Source organism: Amblyomma maculatum, chromosome 9 (genome assembly GCF_055883805.1).
Source record: "Amblyomma maculatum isolate TAMU_Amacu chromosome 9, ASM5588380v1, whole genome shotgun sequence".
Taxonomy (NCBI): Eukaryota; Metazoa; Arthropoda; class Arachnida; order Ixodida; family Ixodidae; genus Amblyomma; species Amblyomma maculatum.
In genome coordinates this window covers 64,640,434-64,667,996 of record NC_139352.1, presented here as the reverse complement: position 1 = coordinate 64,667,996, position 27,563 = coordinate 64,640,434, and the positions used below count along the sequence as shown (strand labels likewise).

Here is a 27,563-nt window from a genome sequence, read left to right as displayed (position 1 = left end):
TGATGGTGATCCCATATGCAAGTCAGTATGTTACCATTGAAGTGTGGTCCTGGTTTTCGCAGACAGAGTAAGGACATTGTGTCAGGGACGTAACTTTCAATAATAAAGACTGTACATGACGCTGGATTTTTTTTTTTTTTCGTTAAAGCTTCATATGTTATCATTGAAGCTGGAATTTAAACCTCTGTCCTCATTTCTTAGTCTTTTCTCTGTTCTCTAAGTGCAGTGTGGCATTCACAATAGACCGGCAATGGGCATGCAATTGCAAGCTTCAAGACTAGTACGCTCGCAAGATTTTGGAGGTACAACCAGCCTTGAAGACCAAGCCTCTCTGCTGTAGCCCACTGCTTATGCAGTTAAATGCCATGCACCATGTGGGCCTACTTTATAAAACCTGCCCAGCAAATGTAGCCTGTCATTGAGAAGAAAACTTCGTATTTATGTTGCTTTGCAAAGTTCTCCAAGAAAAATGCAAAAGCTTAAAGACCAGTGACAAGCTGATAGCACGCATCTGAAACGATGCTCCATTGTCAAAGAAGACTTAAATGAATTGTAGGTTGAGGAGTTATTTCAAAGAAACACATCATCTATAAAGGACGCCGTTGCCATGTTCTCCGGAATAATTTAAACCATCTGGGATGCTCAAAATTACCTCGAGGCCTCCGCTATGATGCCCTTCATAGCCCAAGTTGCTTTGGGGACCTTAAACCCCATAAATGACACCAGTCTTGTGCACAGAAGAGACACACACACCTAGATGCGCAAAAAGAAAAGAATATCACTTTATTCCCTGCTTAAATGGATGCTGGTTCATCCAGCGTATCCATGTGTGTTTGGGAAGTTGTGTCGCTGACGCCAGAAGTCACGACCCCGGTGCCAGCCGTGTGCCAGCAAGGAAGCAAGCAGGGCCCGTGCCCTACCAGGCCAGAGCGGGTGTAGCTGACGCGACCAGCGCTCGGCCAGCTCGTCGGCTACGGCCACCGTACTGCAGCCACGCTCTGTCGACTCGCGCAGGACGCGTCGCACCAGGTTCCCGATCTGCGAGAAGTGGAGAACGAACTTGTCACACGAATAAGTAAACCGTAATTCCTTTACAAATTACACTGTAAACTGCTTATAACTTACATCTACTGTTATTTGACATTCAGAAGCATATGCATGAGTGTGAAGCCATGACAGTTGGACCATGAGGTTGGCTGAAGGTTATCCCATTGACGTGGAAAGGTGCTCAAACACCCATTTCAAAGCTATTGCTCTGAAATGCTGCACTGTTTCAGAAACAGCAATTTCATCGCTGTGCGGATAGATGGGTAGACTGATGTAGAGTGCCAACAATGTGATGTGCTGTAGTTTCTTCAAGCAATGGGGGCATATCTATGCACCCAGAAAAGAAAAGCAGTTGGCAACAATTAGAAGTACATTTCATGAGAAAATGAAATTGATTAGGAGGACGCTCGACTTTCCCATCAGTCCTCTATTGGACAACCTCCCGGTGATGTATTGGGTGCGACCTGTGTTGTCGAGGTGTGCTTCACGCATCCCTCACCCTCTTTTGTGATGTGTCGCGGGCACTTAGCGCTCTTAATTGCCGCGAATGCTGAGTAGCTTTTGCCCTGAGTGCACAGCGCTGCGGCCCTGCTTTTGAGTGCTGCAGCTGGTCTATGGGTTATAATGAGGTCTGGTGGACTGGTGCATTGTTTGTAATGCAGCTGTCTGAATAATGAACATTTGTGCTCTTAACCTGCGCTTTCCTTCCTTCGGAGGGAGAACACAGGCGTGCAGCGCATGCTGGCTCTGCTCTTGGCTTGCTCTGGCCTGAACCCGCGGCATGTGGGTGAGGTGGTCACGCATCTAAGAGCGCATCAACAAAACATTTCCCACAATGTGAACATACTAAGCCAACGACACCAACTACAAGGTGTTGTACAGCGGACTCACCGAATGCTCCCAGCTGCGTCCAAAGTGTTTCTCCATTTCGGGATCAGGCTGCATGCGTCCGTACATCTCGTATGCGGAGCTCACCACTGCCTGGAAAAGCACAGAAAGCCGTTAGCATTTGCTTTGCCCCTACCTGCGTGTGATACAAGTAGTGTCGACAACAGCTAACTGGAAAGTGAAGAGCGACCTCTATACAGCAGGGAGCCCATCAGAATGGCAAGGAGATTGAAGGGCTATGTAGAGACTGCATACCTGCATCCTGAAGTCAAGAAAGCAGTGCATTTTATCGATTTCATTGAGAATTTATTTTCCCAAATGCAATTAAGTGCCACCAAATGAAGACTGTGTCAATTTTTAAATAAATCTGTTTGCACACGGAGGCAGAATCCTTATCTGCGTGCTAATGTTTGCTAATGTTTGCTAACACAAAGCGCAAGTCAAGAGCTCATGTGTTTATATCAAGCTTTGCATCTTGATAAAACTGAATCTTGTCCTCCAAAACAAGTCTCGAGATGCTGAAGTAGCAGTGCTTTTACATGAAAGACCTTTTATTGTGTAAGTTATCATAAAAAAATATATATACTTTACGTAAGCGGTAACCTGGTGCTACCATTTTAGCTGTTCTTAATCTGCAACTTCTTTGTTGACATTTCCTCAAGCCAGCAGTAATTAAACAGCTAGCCAATTATACTTCATTTATTAGTAAACTATAGACAACAAAAAAAAAAAAAAAACTGCGAACGAGGCCACATTTGTAAAAGCTTGTAAAGTTTAGATGGGGCATCTGGTGTGCTACACATTTCTAAGAGGTATAAAAATAAGGCTTCAAGATCTTGCAAAAGAGTAAATTTTAAAGAAATTACGTGCTAAATTGAACTTCTACCCCTAACACTCGCTTGAAAAACAGTGAATTAAGTGGTGAAATGTGATTTGTGCAATACAAAAACTACAAATTCTAGGCATTTAACTGCTACACGTGGCTATACTTCGGTCGACCTACATTCCTTCCTCTCTGAGCGAGGACTTAAACCCATAAGCTGAGTGAATGAAGTAAGCACTTTGAAGAAAAACAACACAGAGTACTATAGTAATCATAAAAGGAGGATGCCTCCCTATTCTAACTGCACAAACGTAGGGTTCCAATGTCGGACTCCACTATCTTGAGTTCCTTAACATGGTGGCAATCATGCAACAAAAGGAAAGTCTTGGTCTCGCCAGCCTTATTACATACACCACAAGGGCATAAATAACAGCCCAGAGACGTGTAAAACAGATGACAATAATGTCATGAAGCCATCTAACGGGCAATGGGTATCAGTCAAGCAAGCAGCCATAGGAAGCTTACCCGCAGTACAGAGCGACAACAGCCAAACCGTCAGAGAGCAGACTTAGCTTTTATAAGCACTACCCTAATGCTTCCTGTCTGCCATTTCTACTCGGTACAGAAAACCAACTGGCTAATCAATGATACTGGTTAACTTCCCCTCTGGCATGCATTGACATAATGGTATGCGACATCTGTACTTTGACAAAACGAAAACGTTAGAAAAAGTATGGAAGCATGGAGGACATGCCATCTGCAAGACAGGCTTACATGAGCAGATGCTCCATTCCACTGCAATGTGCGGCAACACAAACACACTATCTCTCAAGTTGAGCCACGTTAATTTCTTTTTTTTCTTTTTTAATTTTCATGACACTTAAGTTCACAATAGCAACCATTAACATAGACAAACTTTTAAAGTAAATGAACAAAAACTAGGCCCACAAATTAACTGGTCGCCCACCAACACAACCTAGCATAGTGTCGGCAGATGCATTAGTGACCATGTAATCTGCCAGCATGAGTTAGTTTACACACGAGTCAATGAATTAGCACAGTGGCGCAATAAAATGAACGAGTTAGTGAGCAAAGCGAGGGCTGGTGCGCACCATACGGTTGAAGAGGTACTCCGGCACGTACAGGACGCCGTGCTCATCCAAAAGGTCGCAGTCAGCGTCCGAGAGCCGCTGTTCATTCACGGGGCCACAGACAATCTTGGCTTCCACCCGCGGAATGCTTTCTGGGGTCAGAATCTGAAATGGGACCTCGCTGTACATTTCAGTGCCCTGTCTTCCACGATCGTCAAAGCTGTGGACAGTGACGCAACCAGCTCGACTGAATGAAAAACTCGTGCAGAAAAAGCAACTGCAGAGCGAGGAAATAAGCGCTGACGTTTTAGCTCAACACTTTTTTTAAGACTTTATAGTTGCATTCCATACTACTAGGTTTTGCTCCTGAACATTGTAAATGAAAAACTATATACAGCTTTCCTCTGTCACCATAACACATGCCACAAATGATAGTTTCCCCCAAACACCAGACAAACTGCCAGACACCTCCGGGGATGTCTGCAAGCCCCATTTGTAAAGCAAATACAAACAAGCCGAGTATAATCGAATGGGACAGTTGTATCGCACATGATGAGATCTGCTAGCAGTAGAAATGCAGAAAAATAACAATATGCCAATTTCGCTAGTAAGGGAACTGCATTTGACCCTGCATCACACAAAAATGAAAGCAAAAAAATTGTGGGGATTTAAGCATGGCTTGAACCTAGCGATAGACTGAAAGCTGCGAGTGTTGCAGGGATAGCCTCTGTAACTGTTTTCAATCCAAGGCTTTTTCATAATTTTTTTTTAAGTTAGTTTTGGAGCAAGGAAGGCCCTTTATTACGAAATGGCGGCCACCTACACCTAAACTGGTCAAGGTCATGTTTTCATATTTTTTATTGTAAATTGTAGATTGGTTTATAAGTGTGTGTGTGTGTGTGTGTGTGTGTGTGTGTGTGTGTGTGTGTGTGTGTGTGTGTGTGTGTGTGTGTGTGTGTGTGTGTGTGTGTGTGTGTGTGTGTGTGTGTGTGTGTGTGTGTGTTGGTTCAGTGGAAAGGAAAGACACGGTATCTGTCACACTTTGTTCTGTGGACACCTGAACCAGCCATAAGGGGAGGGAGAAAGGTGGGAGTGAAAGCAGAAAGAGAAAAAGGGGTGCTGTAGTGGAGGGCTCCAGAGTAATTTTGCACTTGTTTCACCTTCATCACTTCATCTCCAGTGGTCAGGATCAACCAGAGTACTCCAGCACAGTAAGACAGGTTTTTAGGAAAGGAAGGCGCAGTATACTTTTGGATGGACACCCACTTATGTCAAGGTCACTTAAAGGTCAAATTTATTGGTTTACAAGAAAGGAAAGGTGCAGCATCTGTCAAGGTCACTTGAAGATCAAGCAGGCTTGTGGGTAGTGAAGATTTCGCTTCAATAAATGCTTTAAAATGTGGCGACCAGCCAGGCCATAAAATACTTACATGGGACACAGCGCAGGGCACGAAAATGTCGCAAGGCTCCGAGAGCAGGCTCAGATCGCCAAGAGGTACACGAGACACCTGTAGCCGGTTGCCAAGCTGTGCAGAGAATAGGGCAAAATGTTTAAACAGCTGCAGACTCTACCTGCACAAAGCAGCACCTCTTTCCCTTGGTCTTATCAACAACCTGCACTGCAAAGGAAAAGGATCTGAATACTATTCTTAAGGGGGGACATGGGCGATGTTCAGTGGGCTGCTAAATCTCTATTATTAGCTCAATTTTAAAATTGAGTTTTGCATATTTGAAATCAGTAGAAGAAACAGAACAATTCTGTGAGATTTCATAAAATTTGGGCAATAAATAACAAAACCAATTTTAATACCCATGTCCCCCCTTAAGTTAAAATGCACTCCATTCCTTTACCTGGATGGTCCAGTTATAAAATTTCACTATCTACAAGGCCCAACGTTACTAACATTTGGTTGTTAGTGTTCAAATATTATAAAAATGAGCAAGATAAAAACTGGCCACCGTACTGCTGCCTCAGCAAGGATGCGAGACAGAAGATGACTCATTACCTTGGAGCTCCTTCATGCAGTGAAGAAAGAGACACGAAAACCCCCGCAAAGCAATCTCACAATACAATGCGGTTGCACTTGCCCTCGGCGTAAGCAGGTCGGCAATGTCATCACAGCGCTTTTGGTAGACGTCGGTGATGTGCAGCTGCGCCAGCCCATGGTCCACAAGGTTGAGTGCCACCTCACGTCCTGTAACCACAGACGCCAACCTTTACCAGCGGAGACCGAAACATCGAGAGAGCCTCTGACAGGAAACCTTGATCATCAGATGCCTCTCAGCGGGTGCCAGAGTGAAGCACCTGTACTCGGCACGTTTCACAGGACGTTGTCAGAACAGTAAAATAGCGTGGTCAAAGCATGTACAAATGTTGTCACTACAGAAAAGGCCCTGGCTTTACGAACTTCTATACCTATCACAACAGGCTTCAATGGATCCCAGAGCTGTTCCCAGTAATCGACTATGACATTGCCATGTTGCCACAGTTTGCAATGACTCTATTCTCGTTTCATCCTTGCGCCTTTCTTCTATTTGTTGGCACAAATTTGTGGAACCATTGCTGACAGCCAGACAAGCAATTTTTGGTCATCTGATGAGAAGAGAGGAGTCGCTGGTGAAAGATTTGATGTTGGGAAAGGTTGAGGGTCGCCGGAGAAAGGGTAGGCAGCGAACGCGATGGTTAGATGGCATCCTCGAGGCACTGCAGATGAAGTTATGTGATGTTAGGCAGATAGTGAGAGACCGGAAAGCATGGCGTGACATGGTCCATAGTGTCACGAAGAGTCGGACACGACTGAACTGAACTGAGACAAGCAATGCCATTTCCTGGCTTCAGTGTCAGACGTGCATGATTGAAAAGAGGTAACAAAGCAAAAGAAGGATAACTAAAGACAACTGTTAAGGCACGCTCACACTAGCGGGAAAACGCGCAGCGCTCGACGTTCTCCGCGCGCCGCTTCCCGCAGAAGCCGGTTTTTTTCCCGCAGGCTGACTTGCTTGACGTTCCGCGGAGCGATGGGGTCAGGAGCTATTTTTCCCGTCCCGCAGAGTAGCCAATCGGAGCGGAGCGCAGACCGTGACGTAAGTCCAAGTTGAATGACTCCCGGCGGCGGCTGCGCGGGCGACGGGAGCATCGCTGGTGTCGCTTGAGTAGCCCGCTCACTTGTGCACGAGAAAAGCGCGTGCTTTCCCTTCTCTCTTGTCACGTGACTACCCTTTCTCGCTCCGCTCGCCTTCGCCTCCTCTACATTCCACGACAAACGCAGGGGAAAACGGGCGTAGTGTGAACGTCCTTCCGAGGAGCTGCGACGCAGCGGCGCCATGAACGTTGCGCCGCTGCGGGAAGTTTCCCGCTAGTGTGAGCCGGGCTTTACAAAATGCAGCCCCGTGGGTTACTGTAGTTTAATATACATACTGCGAGCTACACCACTGCGAAGACACACAATAACACAGAACTATTAAGAGACCCTGAACCTTCATCTAGCGTATCCTCGCTGCTTGTTTATAATCTGCAAAATGTGACTGGTTATGGGGAACGAGTACACGCCTTACTGTGGCGACTACTCCTACAGCTTCAGCAGCCATGCAGCAAGAGTTCAGGTAAGGTTGATGTCTTATCTATGAAGTATACGCATAAAAATACTATCAAGTCCGAATGGGGAAGACCACTTGCCAATGCTTCCAGCACCCTGGATGCAGACTCTCTTCCCCCGTAGGCTGCCCATTTGGGCATGCTCAAGCATAGCTTCCAGTGCACACACAACACCTGTGAAAAACCAGCATAAGAAACTGCGATTTATTACCTCAACTAAAAACAAATCTGGGGCAAAAATTTTTGTCACTGCAGGAGCCATTTTTATGCTCTCACAAGTTAAGCTCTCATCAAGATTAATCATCACGAAATGGCTAAAGCTGACTCTATTCCCAGTGCAACACGTGCAAAGACACGCTGCTGAGGTGTAATGGTTACGCCAAATGAGCTGTGTGGAGTACCTTGACATATAAGCCCCGTGTATGTCATCACGTGCTCAGCTGTGGACGATACAGCAGACTACTGTCATTACAGATCTCCTAGAAGACGCAATAAAAGAAACAGAACTGCCAGAAGCAGTCTGCTCAATTTTGTATAAAGTTTCTTTACACCTGTGCAAGCATGCCCTTGTGGATTTTAATGGTAAAGCGTCCCCCAATTCCACCTGAACATCTACACTATGGGCTCTTACTTTCTACAATTTTATCGGTACTATACCCCGTTGTCGGCCGATTGCAACGATGCCCTGTGGACAAAGTATCTGCAACTATAAAACAAGCAAGCAATGCTCCCAGCTATCAGGCAAAAGTGAAGCCTCACCTCGGGCCAAGAGTGGTGAGGCGTTGGCAGATCCACCCATGTCTCCCGGCACATTGACAGCCCAATGGGTGCGCACGTGCACATTAGCCATATCTTGGCTGTTTACACCAACATCCAGGCCCGCAACTGCATACAAATATATCATACTCTCAGACTCGTGTAAGGTAAGCCTGAGTACGTATTTCAAATTATTAACACTATACTAAAGTAATGACAGCTGCTTTTGAAAAGATAAAGAGAGTACAGCCACAAAATACACATACAGGGATGTTGCCTTAACAATCAAGTCGCAATAATTAAGACTTGAAACAAAAATGGAAGTTTATTAAATTGATAGGTAGAATTTAAAGAAAGTGTTTGTTTATTGCACTCTGTGTTGATGGCACTAACGAGTCTGTTCAAATTTTGAATTAAAAACAGCCCACTGTATTGACAAACACGCTGTACTGGAAAATAGACACTCATTGCCCATAAGAGCAAATCTTTCCTGACCACTGCTGCACGCAGCACTTCTCCTTCATACGGAAGGGAGGACCTCTCCTACAGAAAGAATCCAAGCCACATTAATTACATGACCTTCCCTTCGACAGGTCTTCCCACAGTTGTGCAGGATGGCAAGAACACATCAGAGGGGGCACACACCGTAGCAGCCGTTCAGGGAGGAAAGAAAGTCCCCATAGTCGAAGAAGAGCGCCTGCCGGAACTCTGGCTGGACGTGTTGCCGGTTCTCCGGCTGCGGAATGATGCCTTTGCCACCACCCAGCCTGCACATGCCAACATTAAATGTGCAGTACATGCTACAGAGAAGCCTATATGAAAGTGCATCTAGAGGACAGAAACAAAAATCTCTGTGCAGCAAACTTCCTTGTTAGTTAAACACGGGAGTAACAAGTCATTAGCGTGCACCCAAGCAAAACTATACAGCTACATCCACTCCACCCTTTACGATTTCCTTGGACACTTTAGTCTGACATCCTTGTCAATCCATAATTATGAAGAAAAACAGGCTTCAAAAGAAAAAGGTTGGGAGGACACATAAGCTTTGCCTTTCAATAGTGTTACGGACGAGCAACGAATAAGCGGCGGGCAGTGGCGCGGGCAGGAGCGCTTGCGCTAGGCCCGCTAACATATTCATTAAACGTCAGCTACCATCGCCATCGGTCATGTTCTGTCGTCTTTCTTCATCGGCTTGCCGCACCGTAACATTTGGTTAGAGGTGCTGGGTATGATCACCCCCTCATCCTGGACCGGAGCTTCGGTGCCCTGCGACTTCTTGCGCCGTCAGCTAAAGGTTAGGAGGCATCGCATGGCTGTTCCCCAGCATGGACCCAGCAAGACCTTGCCCTTCCTCCGCCCCGACCACAAGACACGACGAAGGAGATACTGACCCGAGACGCTACACATGACCACAAGACACTAGAAGAGACCCGACGACCATATATGACCCCATTGACCAGATGTGCCGACCTAAGACCCCACCGACCCAAGACACCGCTACACTTCAAGACATTCTCCCCTGCCTATGCCATGCGGTGCATGCCTTGGCCTTCGCCATCGAGTCGTGGCAACGTGTGGCCCAAGAGTGCCCTGATCCAAGGTTCATCAGGAATCACCGTGCCGGCAAGCCGTTCTACTCTTCCTTCTTCTTCAAGCATCTAGACACGCCCATCATCATAAGATGGAATCATCAACATCGGTAAACTTCCTCGTCCACGATCGGGAGATCGCTCGGTGGCCCCGGGTCATGTTACGGACGAGCAACGAAGAAGCGGCGGGCAGTGGCGCGGGCAGGATCGCTCGCGCTAGGCCCACTAACATATTCATTAAACGTCAGCTACCATCGCCATCGGTCATGTTCTGTCGTCTTTCTTCATCGTCTTGCCGCACCGTAACAATAGTATGAAACAACAGTTTTAATGACTGTGGTCTGTGGTTTCCTTTACAGATCCTCGTTAGTGCACATACACCTTGCTACTCGCTTAATTACTTCACCTTTAATATGTGCCTCTATTATCTCATGCATACGTTTTAGCATACAGTTGTAAGCTGCTACGTTGTGTGCAAGGCTACCCTACATAGCTATAAGCCCCATTTTAACTGAGCCATATGGGCATGCCTGTGTGGAAGATCCCAGAGTGCCAGAGAGTTTGATTCACCTCAAAGGAGCAGTCAGAGTTGGCAGCCCATGCGAAATCCGCCATGTGAAGTGGTTTCACAACGTTACACAATCCAGCCACCAATCAGTGCCAGGCAATGTCATCCGCCAACTACCACCTGCCGGAGACATGCCCATGATTTTTGCTCACAAAGCCAAAGGCAAATTTTCTGCAGAATGGGGTCCTTAACCTTGCCACTTTAATACCTCTGAGGTACAACTGAACGCCTGAATGTTAACTGTGTGAGCTCCACCATGGTGGTTTGGTGCTTAGGATGCTGAAGTACCGAGTCACGATACCCAGAATCAATCCCGTTGTACTGTGTGATGTCAGTTCAGTTCAAAGAAACCCGGGTGCCAGAAATTATCCGGAGCCCTCCACCTCGACCTCCCTCATAGCCTGAATCACTTTGGGATGCTGAATAATTATAAATAAATTGGGCACAGCAAAGGTGCAGTATCTCACACTTGTTTCTGTGGACACCTGAGCCACACTGTAAGGGAAGGGAGGAAGATGGAAGTGAAAGCGGAAAGAGAGAAAAGGGAGCCATAGTGGAGGTCTAAGGAGTAATTTCGAGGATCTTTACCGTGCAATGTGGACACCCCTCCGTTTACCATACATTAAACTTTTGATGTCTGGAAAGCTACACCATCAATTAAGGGCAGTAGCTCTTGTAGCATTCATTGTGCAAACCCTATCCAAAACTGAAGCTACAATGTTTTAAAAGACATAGGCTCCCGAGAATAAACACTGATCATTTGTGGACTTTTAAAAAAAGGTAATGCAAGATAAGGAGAACATAAAGGGCTGCACTTCAAATTGAGATATGCTCAAAGTTTGCGGTTTATGGCACCTCCATTCTGCTCTGGTCCAATTGCTGCAATATTTTTGTAGCGCAAAGTACCAACCCATTTGTACCGTACTGCTCTGAAGCTGAACCTGGCTGGTGACACATAACCTTCATAAAAAGCTGAAGAGTTCATGGCAAAAGCTGCAAAGAAGTGAATGAAACATGCTCATGCTTTTACACAGCTGTACATGCAAGGCTGCAAGGCCTCCTCACACACATTTCACACACAAGCAAATATTAGCATCAGGCTGATTCCATAGCAAGATCGAAAGCAACACTTTCAACACCTTTCTCACCACTAAGAAAACCCTAGGAGGTAAAAGCAGCACGGAACGTCTTCACAACAAGCTATATGGAACCAGCATCAACAAGACAAAGAAGTGTAGACAGTCACACACCAGACGCCAGCCAGAGCAGCTTTGATTCCGAGCAAAGTGGACTGGCGCAGGCCATCCCGCAGCAGTTGTTCTACAGTTGAATACGATTGCAGCCGGATACCTCCATACTGGAACCACAGAATGCACAACAGATGTTCTGTCTTAACTCGCTGAAAGTGATCAAATGCTAGGGCGATTGCAACAAGGCAGTGTTCTTGAAAACATGCTGTTAAACAAAAGAAAGATGAGGCCCTTGCAGTGGGAATCCAGCCATCTCCTTGCTTCGCGCTTTGCAAAAAAAGTTGGCTCAACATGTTAATTGATTTTGAATCTTAGCGTCAAAATTGTCTCAAGTTCATACCTTGCACTGCTTCTGGTTCAATCCATGGCAAAATTAATGCTTTCGTGAGAATAATGTGCCAAAGAATAGGTATATTTGGAAGTTTCACAGGAGAAGTTCATTCCCTATTATTCAAATTTATTTTGGAGTCTGTGAAACATTATCTCACAAAGTACTTTATACCTGGAGTTAGTCCATGTGAAGTTTGGTTGTGGTACGCTATGCAAGTTGAAGAGCAAAGTCAAGAAAGGCATTCCATTTAATCACGCTACCTACATGGTGCAAGAAACAATAGGTGCAGTAGCAAACACCAGGTAAAACAATTAAATATATTTACAGGAAAGTAAAGAAAATAGAAGTGAACATAGACCATACTTTGAAATATAAAATGCTATACACTAATTTTGTCCCATTCCTGAACTCTTCCACAAAAGGAAAACTATTTAATAGTTATTCTCAGAGGTAAAAGTATGCTCTGTATATAATAACAAAAACTGCAACTAAGTACAAACAGATTTCAGTATCAAACAAACATCTCTTCTGCCTACTTATCTTTATGCAATTTTTTCTTTGCTTTCTCATTTATAAACTCAGCAGAGGCAATACTGCCAATATTTACAACATCCATACACAGATGCAATAAGTCTCAGACAAGGTCACTTTCTACAAAACAAAAAACTGACTTTTCCAGATGTCTTAAAAGCAAAAATTACATTTCAACAGCAAACTAGTCAGGTATGCTAACTGCAAACTTAACGCAATGACGTGATATTCATGAAGCAACAGCAGCACCAAAGAAGGTCACACCTGGGAAAGAGGTGCTGCTAGTTATTACACAGTTTCTTAAATTGTAATAGCAGCCAGGCATTTCGTGCTATGAGAAAAAAGAACGACGAAGCGTAAAAAACAGTCACAAAACATTAAATGCATCCATGGTCATTAGACGCCACCACAGACTCAGGTCAGTCATTTAAAATGCATTAGCAATTTCCTTTGCCTTCGCAGATAAACATGAGAACCCCCTCGACCTGAATATACAAGGCCATATTCGAAATTTTATCGTTATTATTGTACAACCCTCTAATCCAATGCCTTTTAATGACCATTAAAGTATTACAAACAAATAAATCAGTGCATAAAGGTGCACTACAAAACCTATGACCAAAACCTACTGAATTATGACAAGCAAAAGTGTGTGTTTTGAGGATACTGGCTAAAGGTGCAATATGAACAGCGTGACAAGAAATATTGAAAGGTGTCGCAAGCCAGCTGCACTGGCAAACCGCAAAAACGTTGTCACGGCTTTCAGGAAACATGACATAGCGCCTAACGGTATCTCAGCAAAAGCGACAATGCGCGTACGAAGCAATAGTGGCGCGCCTAGGAAACTTGTTTTCCGCTGTTTCATTAGTGTGGCAATATGCCGTGAGCGGCATAACAACTGAACTCACTGAACCACATTACAAAACTACTTTGTGGCGGCCCAGAACAGCAACCCGCCCGCTCACGCGCTCGGTTCCCGCGCTGGTGAACAAACCAACGAAAGAAAGGCAGTCAAGGTCCCGACCGCCCCGATCAGAAACCGATCGTACAAATTCCAATCAAATCACGTGCGATTCTGGCTCCAGGCGCAACAATCCTGGCCCCTGTACCTGCCGCCTGAACTCTACAAGCCGTTGTTTCGCCACAAATTGGTGAGCCTATGCCACGCCTCTGACAATGCACGACAAGCAAGCATCATTTTGAGAGGAAATTAGAAGCACGGCGCACAGCCTGTCCACGGTCGGTGCGCCACAGGAAAGCCGTCATCAGGCAGCCGGTGCGAATGCCGAGCTGCATGAGAATCGCCTCGTGGCCACGGAACTGTGGCTCGGAGCCCGAACTGAGCCAGTCCGCCAGCTCCTGCAGTTCGGGATGCGACACGGTCACCCGGCCTCCATCGCCACACACGGCGTAGCAGCGCTGGATGCCTCGGGAACGCAGGAAGTCGACCAGCTCCGCAGGGCGAAGAGACAGCAAGTCGCCCCGACTTTTGGACACCGGCGCCGGGTGTCCTGACGGCGTCGAGCTGCAGTATCCGCGCTGCTGCAGCCGCAGCAGGCGCCGCAGAAGCAGCTGCGGGCCTCGCAACATTGGACCGGGTGATCGCTGCCTCACATGCCTCGCACCGGACTGTCCAAGGTGCCCGGTCCCACTGAGAGAAACCGGCGCGCACTGCTCGAACGTGACTCTCTGTGACGCTTGTTTACAATTTGCGACCCGCTGTAGCCTGTAGCTGTCTCTCGCTGTCTCCTCGCCTCCTGCGTATCACATAAGCAATTTAATGAGGCACCACTGCGGAGAGGGAAGTGCTATGTTGTGATTGGTCGCCTTTTAGCGAGTTTTTTCCGCCTTGGAGTGCGGTTTCGGTTTCGTACTTGCAAGTTTGCCTCAAACTAGGGCACGTGTTGGAGTACCTGCGGGCACCGTGGAACTGCGTGTTGACTGCTGCATTATCAGTGATTTAAAACTGTGAAAGATATAGTGGAAAAGTATAACATAATTCTTGATCACTTGGCATGGTGAGAGACTGGTAGGAATCGAACGTTATATTCTTATCTTCCATTTCCCGGCAGAATAGTTCTGTTTGTTGTGCGTGCGGGGACAGCAAGGTTTTCCTGATTCTTTAACGAGGAAGTTGTCATTATTGTAATCCAGGAGTCTGTTCGAAGACACAGCACTGGGCGATAGGCCAACGACAGGAAAAGCGCATGTTTTCTTCCTTCTACTTTCTATTTATGGCAAAACTACCTGCAGATTAACCACGACATGAAAAAATATTGCGACCAACCTCTACCACAGATCTACGCGTCCCAGCTTATCCCCGCCGCATCGATCGGCGCCACCTTTATTTCGATATTATTTTACCATGGTAGAACTTGATTTTACTCTGTTTAGGGCTTGTTCGGCGCCAATTTTTCAGCAGAGTGAGAGGTGAACAAACAGGGCCGCTAAAAAGACAAAAATAAAATCTCGCGCTTTCTTTAACGTTTTTTTCTACCTAACTTTGTACAGTTATTTCCGCATTAAAACTAATGCTGTTTATTGAACGGAACTGATTTTGTTGTAAAACATAAAGAGGAGAGCAGATATTTATGGCTAATAACTAGCGCTATGTAGGAATATGCGGCCAGGATTTTGATGACAATGCCCAGTCTAGAAGATCAAAACAAGGTCACGTGACTAAAAGCGCCAGCCATCTTAAGCGTCTTTTCATGACGCCGCGTCCCTTATCCTGTAGTGCGCCTAAAGTGTGTGGTACGCTGTGGCGTATTGTGTGGACGGCTGCATACAAGTCCTGTCGCGCAAGCGTGTCGCCGCCTTTCGAAGCCATGGAACACCAACAGTTATTTCTACGAGCCTCCCTACTAGTCCACCAAAACCACTGCAACCATCACTGCCCAGCCAACCGAAGGAGCGCGGTCTAGGCCCCTAGGCCATGGACTCAAAGAAGAGTCCCAATCGGTGAGTGCGCTGTCTTGAGTTCCAGCCGGCTGCCCTAGTTTAGATCGGCATCGAACGTAACCGTTACGTATCTTATACCTGGCTAGCGAGCGAGCTGGCGTAGCTAGATTGGAGGCCATCGCTCGCCCTCACATCGTCACAAAAAAAAAAAAGCCTGTTTGTGCGCAAGGCCCCTCTGGCTTGTCGTCATAAGTAAAGATGCGTTCTTTCCTCGTATTTCTTTTTCCCTCTTTCTTTCGCTGCGATATATTACCGGCCCGAGACTGGGAGGACAACTCCCGGATATGAAGTCAGCTTTAATGTTTCGTGAGTGACCGCGCTAGCTAGTAACTCTGCCAAGTGGGCGGCAAAAGTCGCAGATTCTCTTGTCGCTTCTAGGCTGCTAAATTTCCTGTGTGCCGGAGCATGTGTGTATATTTACTTGATGGTCATCTCCCGCGGCCTTGGCATTTCGCTTACGAGCAATATAATTGAGATAAGCCTCTGGCGCATTCTAAGGGTGCAAAACCCATATAGTAATCTTGCCGTACAGGACGCACAGCTACTCGAGTCCCGCTATTCTCGTTTCGCGTGCTTAACTGTTAGGTTCTTCACAGGATACTCTATGGCGCCAGCGATTGTAGTCATGATCACTGCAGTGAGGGTAATGCAGGAAACTTTCGTAGTTACTGAACCTGTCATGTAAAATAGCTGCAAGACAAGATTCTCAGTTAGATATCGGGCCTTTAATTTCCCTTGTTCTGTTCTAGTACTAGCCTTGTCAGGCAGGGTGCCATTAAATTTTGAAAATATAAGAGTTCAACTTTAATGAATAGGGAGCCAAACATATTGGCAATGACTTCATGAGGTTTCATCGGTGACAACTTGTTCTGTGACCGGCTTCTAAGCTATCATTTATCTAACCAATCATTTGTTGTAGGCTCTTTTGCAACACTTGAAAGCTTCAATTACTCCAAAACTGTGCGAGCAGGCTGTGTTTGTCGAGAGACCACGAATTCCATGTCGCCCCTCAAAGATAACAGGCAGATCAAAGGGTGCAAATGTTGCGTAACAAACTTTCAAGCACACAGCTGCCAGTGTAAAGCAGCCATGACGCGAAGGATACTATGGTCCAGGTTAACCTACCATATTCCCAATGGTGCCAAGCGCAATTAGTACTAGTTTGCATAACGAGCAACTTGAGGTGTCAGAAATTTTCACTTTTCGTGGAACTCAAAGGTTGACGACGGCTTGATGAAAGGTCACTTTAGATTCTCCAGAGTGGTATGGGATAATTTTTCATCCAGAGGATTCATTGTGTACTGTTATCTTCATATCATTCAATAACCGAGTAACCAGATTGGTAACCAGATTCTACTCACTGGTACAAAACCGCCTATTTCCATTCTAGGCAAGTACTGCTGTGTCCACCGCATTGTAGGCACTGGGAGGCTGGAATGCGGATACGAGCATGCCACACTTTTTGACCTCACTTCGACATATTTGTTTGACGCCACTTTTTGAATATGTACTTCAGTAGATCCCTTGCCCAGGAACACAAACCAGGCTAACTGTATAAAGCGATAACTACATGTGGCGTTGTTCGTTGATGATGCGTAACACGATGGCATCGCCACTGCCTGTCACTGCCGGCACACCTGCACGAAGTAACAGAACTTGGTGATAGAGCAGTGCATTTTCATTGTTGCTTTGTCTGCACCTCCTCATCGTTTCGTCGCCTTGAACGGTCAGGGAAGTATAATTATGCTACTTAAATGTTTTAAATTTTTAATGCTAAACAAGATAACATATGATAAAATTGCCGATGGAAATTCTTCTGGCAATGCACTGCATTCTAAGGGGAACAGTGCAGTGGCGCCAAACTACACTCTTCAGTACAGAGAGTTCAAAGAGGTGACCTCCCTCTCCTTTTGATAATCATTAACAATATATACGCACAAGGCTTTCTCATCTTTTATTCCTGTTAAGCTTTCACTAAACTATCTTGGTGCTTATATATGCACAGCTTGGACAAAGCAAGCGTCTGCAGGCTCTTTGCTAAAACTGCGCTAGGAAAATAAACTTCTCTCTTAAAATAGCTAGATTGGAAGTAATGTAGCAAAGTGTGTGATTGGCTGGTCTTGTGAGCTGTGTCCGGGCGACGAGTGAAATTTTCTACAGACCCAGAATCTGAGTGACGCGATGAACGGCACTGTTTTAGCAGCCTGCAGCGTATCATGTGGCGCGTGGCTGTAAACTATTACTACACGCGGTTAGTGCATAATGCACCTGGAAGAAGGCAAGATGTTTTCTCCTTCTTCCTTTTTTCTTTATTTTTTTTCTGCAGGCCGTGTTGATGTTTCATTCTGGCCTGACTGTACCTGTGCATGAGTGGTTTGTCCTTTTTAGCTGCTGGGCTAAGCTTGGTGGGCAGGGAGGTTTGATGAGAGCCCTCACTGAGCCTTAGTCGGATTGGGTAGCTTCATTGGACGCTACGTTGCGAGTTTCATTCGAGCTCAAAGACAAGAGACTGCTCACTTGGTGTCTGTTGCTGGACGACCACGAAATCAAAACCTAGACCCTGGGTAAGAACATCTGTTCGAGATGTTTTGAGTTGCCAGCTGCTTTTCTCACAAAATCAGAACTGCTGAGGTCATTTGACTTGACAGGTGGCATTGTCCAGTTGATGAAATGCAAGAACTTGCAAGTACAACTATAACTTCATCTACAACTATAACTGATCACATGTAGTCAACTTTTAGAGCAGACTTCTTTACTTGAATATGGCTGCTGTGGACTCCATTGAAGAAGAGATGAGAACGGTCTCGGAGGGTGTGGATCCACGCTTCGGCTAGAGTCACTGTTGTAAATGTAGCATGCCTTCAGTTTTGCACTTAGCGCCACCTTTGTAACCAAATTGCAATACTTTCACTTGCACACTAAATAAAAGGGTTTTTGAACTCGTTTGTAATAGCTAGTGTATGGAAAATATAGGGACTCATACACTGGTTGAAAAGTACTATTTGCTCGCTAGTCCCGTTGCGTAATTGTGCAAAGAAGCCAGCTATAAGTGCCTTACTCATGGCCGCATGTGAATGATTGTGTTGAGAAGCTCACCAGAACCAGCATCATTTGTACTGTTACAAGTAGAGCTGTGTAAGGCATGCAGAATGTGGCGTAGCAAAGGAGGCTGTGTGAAAAAGAAATTGGGCTTGAATGTGCAACTTCCAGCCAGCATTCAACAAATCCCAGTCTTTCACATTAAAGGGACGGTCTGCTGCCGGAGACGAGCATAAAGATGGCATAACTTGTGGTTTAACCAGGAAGTTATATTTTAATTTGATCAAGAAAGTCAGGTTTTAGCAGATGGTGGCATCATACCTTTCGTTGCTACTAATGTTATCTGTTAGGAGCGTCTGAAGTGAATATGCTATGTTTTATGACTATGCCACAGTGTCACACAGAGAGGTATTTGTGTTTGTATGAACATAAGGCAGCCTACTTTTTTCTCTTGCAATAAATTACAGCTAACTTTTTTCTTTAATCTTGATTGAATCACATTTAAAATGTGTTCAAAACAGAAAATCGCACAACCAAAGACTCAGCCATACTTGTAGCGGCATACTTGTGTTATAGTTTGACGAAATCTGGGCCTCCTAGTTAATGACACATTCTGCATGCAACTGAGGCAGCATGGGTTGTATTTATAGAGCTACATAGAGTTACTATACTAACTGTATGTTATTTCCATGATGTCACTGCTTGCAGATGCGGTCTACTACTGAGCAAACGAAACTACCGCGTTGAGAAATAAGTTTTAAATTGTTCTGCTGTGTTTCTCAGCTCCACAGCTGGGTATTCATTAATTTGGGGATGGAGCAAGAAAAAAAAGATTTGTTGAAGAAGTGAGTAAGGGGAGCTGCGGGAATATGTTAAAAATTTTTAGTTCATAAGCCTATCACAGTCTGTGGAGGCCCCCCTCTGCACTAGAAAAGAATACTTTAAAAGTGCGCCTCACCTTCCTGGCTCAGTGGTTACGGCACTCGTCTGCTGAACCCAAGGACCCGAGATTGAATCTTGGCTACGGCGGCCACTTTTTCATGCAGTACGAAGTCAGTGCACATTAATCAAAATTTCCAGAGCCCTCAACTGCTTCCCTATTGAGGGCACAAAGCGTAGATTTTAAACATTTATTTGGACTGCAAAGGACCAAGAAACTCAGCTGGTAGAAAAAACACCGGAGTTGCCTTTTAAAAAGACTGTTCGGGAGTTGGAAAAACTCGAAAGTATTACTGAAACAGACGTTTTCTGCCTTCGAGCTTTCAGGCTAGTTCAAAGGCTTTGATCTGGATTTCTATGCAACTTAGAATGGGCATGTAAAGTTCACCAAATACTAATGTTGCTGACACCATACCAATTTTTCACAGCTGCGGCAACAAAATTTTGATATTGGCTTTTGAATGTAGGTTGAATAGCTAACATAACATATTCTTTCTTAGACGCCTTCATAATTCAGGCTTCATAAGGGTTGAGGTACGTTGTTATAACTGGAGTGGTTTGTCACCTTTTTGAGCCCACAGCTTGGAAACTCTGCTTAATTAGACTCGACAGTAAATAAGTGTGTCACGCATATTTTTTCATGTGCTGTTGTAAATTGAGAATGTTGCTTTTTGTTTACCCTGCTTGTGCTATCTTATTTTCCATCGCCCATTGGCAGGTGAGTAATGCATTTTAGGCGTATGCTATATAGCTGAGTTTTATGTTGGTGCTGTTTTGCAAGGTGCCAGAGCCCTAAACCGCGCCGTGTTCCAATCTGGTGCAGGCGCCCCAAGCGACAGGCGCCACCGTCCAAGGAAGAGCAGGTGTGGGACTGCAGCGTCTGCACGTACCGAAACACTGCGGAGGCTTTCAAGTGTCTCATGTGTGACGTTCGCAAGGGAACATCCACAAGGTTGGTGAACCTTTTGCCGTGCGCCCCTCTTTTTTTGGTTTGCTTGTTTCGGGCCATGGTTGTGAGAGGATTAAAGATGGCGGTTAGAGTTTTGCAGATGTATTAAACACATCCACTAAAAAGGGTGTGGCTTCAGAGCAGTAGCATTAACCGGGTGAAAGATTTCACTCACTGGTTCTTTCGATGACGGCAAGCTCCAAAGTAATGTGATAGAGCTATGGTTTGAGAAAAATAAATTGTATTCCATCTGTGAGCAAGTGTTATGAAAGCTTGTATGAAAGCTTGTTACTGTGGTCAGCAGCACAAGAGCTCTATTTGCCGTATTGGGTTCTAATGATTTTGCCTTTGTAGGGACGGGATAGAGGTTACAAAACCGAATATGAAACATGCGTTTTTGTCAGCTTGATGAGTTTGTTTGCCTGTAATCAATGTGCAGACGCTAGGTAGCATTTGCAGCTGCGCTTGTTGAAAGTTGCTGTCATTAAAAAAAAAGACAATGTACTGAGACAATCAGCAAACAAAAACTTAAGTGTAAGTCTGCTTCTGAGGACTAGGTGGACATGTTATCATTGGGTTGTCGCTCAGAGTGGAGCAGAGAGTTGCGCATCACTCACATGTATGTCGTGTGTGTTGATGGCGGAGATGGAACTGCCGCTGAGTTGTCATAGAAACCAGAACTTGGTATTTTTCATGATGGCCATGCATGATTTTGTGTCGTTGTTCCTATTTGTATTTGATAAACTTAACTGCTCCGATGCTTGGGGATAGCAAACAAAAAGTGCTTAGCTAGCAAGCAGCAAGGAGGTGCTGCTCCCCATTCTACATACCACAAACTGGTTCGTTGCGCCGTTTATCCAGCAGTATCACTGTCGCATCATGCCCCTAGCTTCCTTTCTTAGTTCATTTTCATCTTTGACCAAGTGTAGCCCGCTCTCAAAAGCCAAACTATGCCTTGCATGCCGAGAATTCTGGCCTTTTTCAAAGAAATACGCACATGTAGCCATTTATTGGGGACTCGGTTAAGCAAAGTGGTTTGCTGGGTCTAGAAACTAGCCTAAAGAAAACAAAAGTAGTGTTCAGCAGTCTAGGTAGGAAGCAACAGCTCAGTGACATCCCGGCCAAAACCAAAAAGGAACCGAACGTGTAATAAAAGGGTAAGATTATTGGGCGCAGTTGTTTCGAAGATGAGGCAAGCGCAGCAGGCATGGCAGAGAGATATGGGCAAACAAGGTTAGGAAGTTTGCCAGGACGCCATGGCTACAGCTAGTACAAAACAGGATTAATTGAGAGGATGTGGGAGAAACCTTTTCCCTGCAGTAGACATAGTCTTGATGCCGGCGGTGCTGATGTGTCCATTTTGCTGTGCAGGAAGCCGCGCCTGAACGCGCAGCTGGTGGCGCAGCAGCTGGGTCCCAGCAGTGGGCGCCGGGGCTCGAGCAGCCGGCGGGGCTCTGGCGGCACAGGAGGTAGCTCCAGCGGCCGCTCCCACGGCACGGCACGGCCTCGCCTGAAGAATGTCGACCGCTCCTCGGGCCAGCAGAGGGCGGTGACGGTCAACAATGTCACTGTCATCATCACCGAATTCCAGCCCAAGCGGCTCTCGGACGCCTCCTCTTCCACCGACGGGGCTCACTCGGACGGGCACGTTGAGGGACGCTAGTGGGGCCCCTCCACCAGGTGAGGAAAACTGAGAATCCTGAGCTTCGAGCATTGCCTGTGTTGATGACAGGTGGCAGGCTTCGCCGCATTACATGATGACTCATGGTGGAGCATGCCCATCGGGGGTTTCATAAATGCATGACAGATGGCACAGCAGTATGTTTCGCTTTTTGTTCTGCTCTATAGATTGAACTCCACTGGCAGCATTTATGCATGAAACGGCACATGAAAATGGTGGTCCGTTGCAGCTAGTTTTCAGCTTTATCTGCTCTAATTAAGGAGGCTTCTGCTACATGTATTCGATGTGTGAAAGCTTCATTAAAGGGGTCATGACAGCTAACAGTTGAGCGTAAACTGATTACATATCACATGATTGCATATCACTCCTCACAGGTTAAATTACAAATCTTCGAAATTTGAGCTCATCCCGTGACATCACAATGTCAGCCGTGATGTCTCCATGTCGTCTGCTATTCGGGGTGTCGGCTGCACTCTAGCATGCACGTCGTAAATGGTGGTGTCCGAGTTTGTTTTCTTCAGCAAAAATATTTGATTATCTTTTCTTTGAGTAGCCTTCACTATAATATGCGACTTTAGAGATCCTCGGGCTTGTTTTGAGCTTTGTCCAGAGATTGCCAAAAAGACCGGGCTCATGCTGTAAAATATAGGCATGCAATCAGAAACGTATTATTCTTACATTATGGGAGTTAGCTTCTTTTAGCTTCAAGCGCTCCCGCATATAAAAGGGCACTTGTCCAATGTTTCCTTCGGCCGTGTACATGTGCCTGCGAAAGCAGGGAGGGGATATCGTTATGTTCCTGATTGTTGAGCTATTGCTGTCGCTCTTTGGGTCCAAAAACTAAGCGTAAATCTCAAACAGGCGCACGTTGCGATATTGGAGGAGCAGCCAAAACTTTCGAAAGAAGCGCTATGCTGTTATATGCGCGTGTTAGTCAGGCAATTATTTTCGGCTGGTAAAACATTTTTGCAAAATTATGCTCAGTCTGGGGGGCCACGGCCAGAGCACGAAAGAATGTGCCGCTGCCGCCGCTTAAGTCCCGTCATCACAAAACCCAACGCAATTCGATTGCTCTCCACTGCATGCCCGCACCGAAGAAGAGCTTCCCAGTCACATTTCAAAATGGCGGTTGTCTCAGTGGGAGGAGCTTCTGAATTTTGATTTCTGTTGCGTTTTTTTGTAATATGCGCCGCGCGCTAGGCACTAAAACTTTACGAGTAAAATCACAGACCTGTATATTATTCACAGAAGTATAAAACTGCAATACGTCGAACGACCTTGTCATCGCCCCATTAAGTGGCGAAAAAATTCATTAGTGTCAATGGGGCAAAGAATAGGAAGTGACGGAAAATTAGTTACTTTGCATATTTTGTTAAAAATCAGGATCATATATTTGAGTGTAGAGAGCTGTGAGTGTAAATACCGAAATTTTGCTTCCTTGTGTTCTTTCTTTTACTGTTGTGTTGGACATTGATATTAGTAGATCACCGCATGGCACTCCTGTATGACCACGAAATAATTTGAGTGAATTTCTTCTCAATTCCGTTTTGTGTTCGACGTCCGAAGAAAGGCTGCATCACGGAAGTACATATTCTACTTCTACATTTTACTAGAAAGGCGACAACTAGGTTTGAAGTTTCATATCAGGGTATTCTTTAGCAATTCTTCTTCAGCAACAGAGATCTGGTGGCAGTGGTAACATTCGGTAACCAGGAAACTGTGGAAAGGGTTGTCTGAAGATTGTTTCATAATTGAGTACAGTCGAATAGAAGCCTTCTGCTTGTGCGCAGGTGTTGCCAAACTGATTGTCGCCGGCCACTCGTGTGTTCTTCAGCTACTACTCTCCATCATGTCAAGATCCCCCCCCCCCAACGTCAAGCGGACCAGCCTTTGCGGTGCTTTGCTCGTGAAACTATCTCCACCTGGTGACTTAGTGGAGTCGACTGGTGCTGTGTGACCCTTTAGCATGCGATTGGGCCTAGCGCAAGGAACTTGTAGGGCCATCATGGTAGACTGGTGTTTGGAACAGGACAGTGCATTGTGAAAACCCCAGGATCATCACCTTGGCAAATGGAACAAACAGTGTGTTTGGAGTAGTGTTCGTGTTAGTGGTGCACACTGCGGTTCACAGTCATGATTAGTGTGACCCATAGTTGGCAAAAGCATGGTGAAGGATGTTTATGGGTTGGAGTGGGGGCGCATATTGGCATTTACATTGTCATTAACCAAGGAAAGGGGGAATGGCATCATTGTATACATATTGTCCGACTGCCGTTACATTTCTGTGCCGACTATGGTTTGACGGTCAATGGGGAGGTCATTGTCTGGGCACTGATGATACACTCGCTCAGTAGTGATACCCCGATAAAAGTAGTTTCCAATTATTTGCCATCTCCAGTGTGTGTGCGCTCGACAAAGCGGCGACTGAAGAGGATTGCCATGACTTCAGACTGGAAGTGCATTCCGTGGAGGCTGAGGTGAAGATGTGTGCTGCCTGTGCATGACCACCACTGTACAGAAAGTGATGTAATTTTCTCTCACATGGCATGCTCATGCTGTTGCTCCACGAACATGGAAGGCTAGAAAAATGCGGATATGTGATCTCGCTCTGCCTGTTAAGCATTGGTGAGGTGTTTTGATACTGTCATGCTGGTTATAGTATTTCTGCTTAGCACATTGAAAAACTTTCGTATGACTTATGGAGTAACTGCGCGGCATTGATTGGAAAATGTACATTTCTGTTTTGATGGACCTTGGTACATTAGTGCCCACAATTTTGCCATCCAGTGAGGGGAACACTGGCTGGCGCTGTGCAGGTGGGTTAAACATTAGTCTAAATTGTCATTTCTGTAAACAAAAAGTATTACTAATGTCTACTTGTAATTTTGTTCCCTTCCCCATACGCAACGGTTTTACCATTAGATCAATTGGCGAGGTTCACACTAATCGAGGCTGGCATCTCTCATGATGGCCAGTTCTGTCTGTATGTGGAAGTTTGGCAGGATATTTATGACCGACAAAAAAAAAAAAAATTGTTTATATACCTTGGAATTACTCCTTTCGTGTACTATTGTTTGGCCTCTCTTCTCTTCAGTAGGCTGGCTAGCACTGCCAAAATGCTTGCACAACTTTCGTCTCCTCGCCGGCAGCACTTCTAGCGTATTCCAACCTCTTACTTCTAACTTTCTGTACCTCTTCATTCCAAAACATTCTTTTTGTTTTTCAGCAGAACGGTAGCTTTGTTCTCACCTGCAGGTCACTTTCTTGTCTGCTGTTGGCACATTTTAGCCACCTTTGTCCCCCCAAATGACTCGCTGTGTGTAGTGACATTTCATTCTTACTATGTAGCTGTGCCACCACTGCTTTTGCTTCTGCTCAGCTTGGCTAGCTTGGTGGAAATCGATACGTTGGGCATGACATGACGACGGGTTCTTAAAGGTGTTGGTAAAGGTGCAATTCATCAGGCAAGATTAGGCATGCGAACTACGATCACTTAAGCAGAGGTGCTACAACAGAGATCTCCTATGTGCCCTGTGTTGGCTGTCCGCACTGCACAGCACGCCACTGCTCTTGCATTGCAGAATGTGTGGCTCGCTCAAGACGGCACATTGCGGCAAATAAAAGGCTGTATGCCCCGCAGTGCCCTTTTCTGGTCATGGGAGAAAAAACACTCTCGTCGAGGCATTCTGCCGAGGGTCCTGCTCCGGCGGGGAAAATTGTCTCAGCTGTGCAGGGTGCACCAGTCTGTGCTGAATACTGTAGTAGTGCAGTGTGGGGGCCACTAAAGTGACGCCTGATGACAGCCAGTGGATTTCAACTGTGCATTGCTTGTACGAATTGCCTTGAATTGTAGAGCACTTGTGACCAGCCCGGTGCACTCTGTATGGCTAGTGAGCTTCCTTCATGCTGGACCTGTGGGTTCCATTACAGATTGTACAGGGAGAGAGTTTTTAGAAGCAGAAAATAAAGATTTTTTTACACTGCCCGCCCTGCTGCCTCGAATTTGTACTTGGCTTGCCATATGTCTGCTTAAACCATATTTCTGGTAAGCCAGTATGAACTGCTGATTTTCGACCATCAGGGAGGTAGTTTCTGCGGTAAAGGAGGTTGTCACGGATAGTAAAGTGATGGGCTTGATGTCGGAGAGCTCGAGAAGGGTGGCATTGTGATTTGTTGGCCAGAACGTTCATGAGTGAAACAATCCCGGGATCTTTGCGCTGCTCAGATGCCATATCCATGGCTTTAAGGGAGAAAGGTGTGAGGCTGGCGACAGCGTGTGGTCCAGGGGCAGAGGTCACAGGGGAGCACGAAAGGGCGTCTGCGTCGGAGTGCTTGCGTCCAGACCGATAAAGGGCATGAATGTCATAGTCTTATAAACGGAGAGTCCAGCGGGTGAGACGGCTGGACGAATCTTTGAGGGACGACAGACAGCACAGAGCATGGTGATCGGTGATGACATCGAACGGCCGACCATATAAGGATGAAATTTAGTGATGGCCCAAACAATCGCCAGACATTTTAGGAGGCTATTACCTGACACTGCGGTGATAGGGGACCGTTGGCCGTGCTGGCGTCATCGTCAGCACGCGAAGGATCAGTGTGTCGATAAGCTAAGGAACCTGTTTTTCTGTTACTCGGTCGTCCGCCTTCGCATCACTCTCCGACACTTACCGATTCATATACCTAGCACCTCCATCAAGTGTAAAAAAGCGGTTTAGATAGTTCGCACAGAAATATATTTATCTTACGCAAAAGCTACGACAGCCTAGCGACAACTCGAGCTTCGTCCTCTTTATCGTCTTCAGCGCGCGACGTCTCCGATTTCCTCTTCTTTCTCTTTTCCACTGGTCATGCATCTTTCTTATAATATATATATATATATATATATATATATATATATATATATATATATATGCTGACCTCGAATAGACTACCGCTGGCAGCCACTGAATAATCGCTTCATCAAATTGTTTTTCATTTTTTTTAAGCGAGACTAGTCTACATTCCTTTTTCTTCCATATCTCTGCTGCCTTTTTTACCGTGCCCAATGGCAAACATCTAATAGAAAAGAAAAAAAACTGCGAAATATTGTGTGTGCATAGTAAGCATGATCGAACGACGTCTGCTTCAGATCCATGTATTCCCCATGTTCTTGCGCAGATGGCGTCAAACCTTTTGTCGGTGATGGTGAGAGGGTCGAGACCCCGCTGATTGAACCCAGGATCAGTGCAATAGTAATAGATTCCCTGTGTTATCGTTGCTGCCTTGTCATCAACCTTGTCATCTGAGTACACAAGAAAGACACAATCGAGTTCTGTGATGCCTATGCTGCGGATCTAGCGCAAGCTATCCGATTGATACGCCCCATACTGGCGGAAGGTAATGTGCAGCTGGGAGCAAAATTATGCTATTATATACCGTTGCCAGCGGCTCTGTACGTGTCCAATATTCTCAAAAAAGGTTCATTCTTGACATTACTTTACGCTAGACTTTATAATTTGCTAGAGCAACAAATCCTAACATGT

The 27,563-nt window shown here is 45.7% G+C and overlaps 2 protein-coding genes across 2 annotated transcripts; one reads left to right on the top strand and one right to left on the bottom strand.

Moving 5' to 3' along the window:
- Positions 1–762: 762 nt before the first annotated feature.
- On the bottom strand, positions 763–14,292 carry LOC146179240 (uncharacterized). Its single transcript, XM_084578920.1, has 10 exons — positions 13,697–14,292; positions 11,608–11,714; positions 8,846–8,967; positions 8,204–8,329; positions 7,526–7,618; positions 5,938–6,044; positions 5,280–5,375; positions 3,871–4,014; positions 1,939–2,028; positions 763–1,038 (listed from the first exon to the last, which is right to left on the bottom strand). Exons 1-10 carry the CDS (start codon positions 14,057–14,059, stop codon positions 811–813), a joined length of 1,476 nt encoding a protein of 491 aa, XP_084435046.1. The 5' UTR covers positions 14,060–14,292; the 3' UTR covers positions 763–810.
- An 827-nt stretch (positions 14,293–15,119) lies between these two features.
- RYBP (ring and YY1 binding protein) lies at positions 15,120–26,023 on the top strand. The gene is made up of 4 exons (XM_084578921.1): positions 15,120–15,430; positions 20,232–20,360; positions 21,729–22,037; positions 23,829–26,023. The coding sequence occupies exons 1-3, from the start codon at positions 15,405–15,407 to the stop codon at positions 22,018–22,020; spliced, it is 447 nt and encodes a 148-aa protein (XP_084435047.1). The 5' UTR covers positions 15,120–15,404; the 3' UTR covers positions 22,021–22,037; positions 23,829–26,023.
- Positions 26,024–27,563: the final 1,540 nt, after the last annotated feature.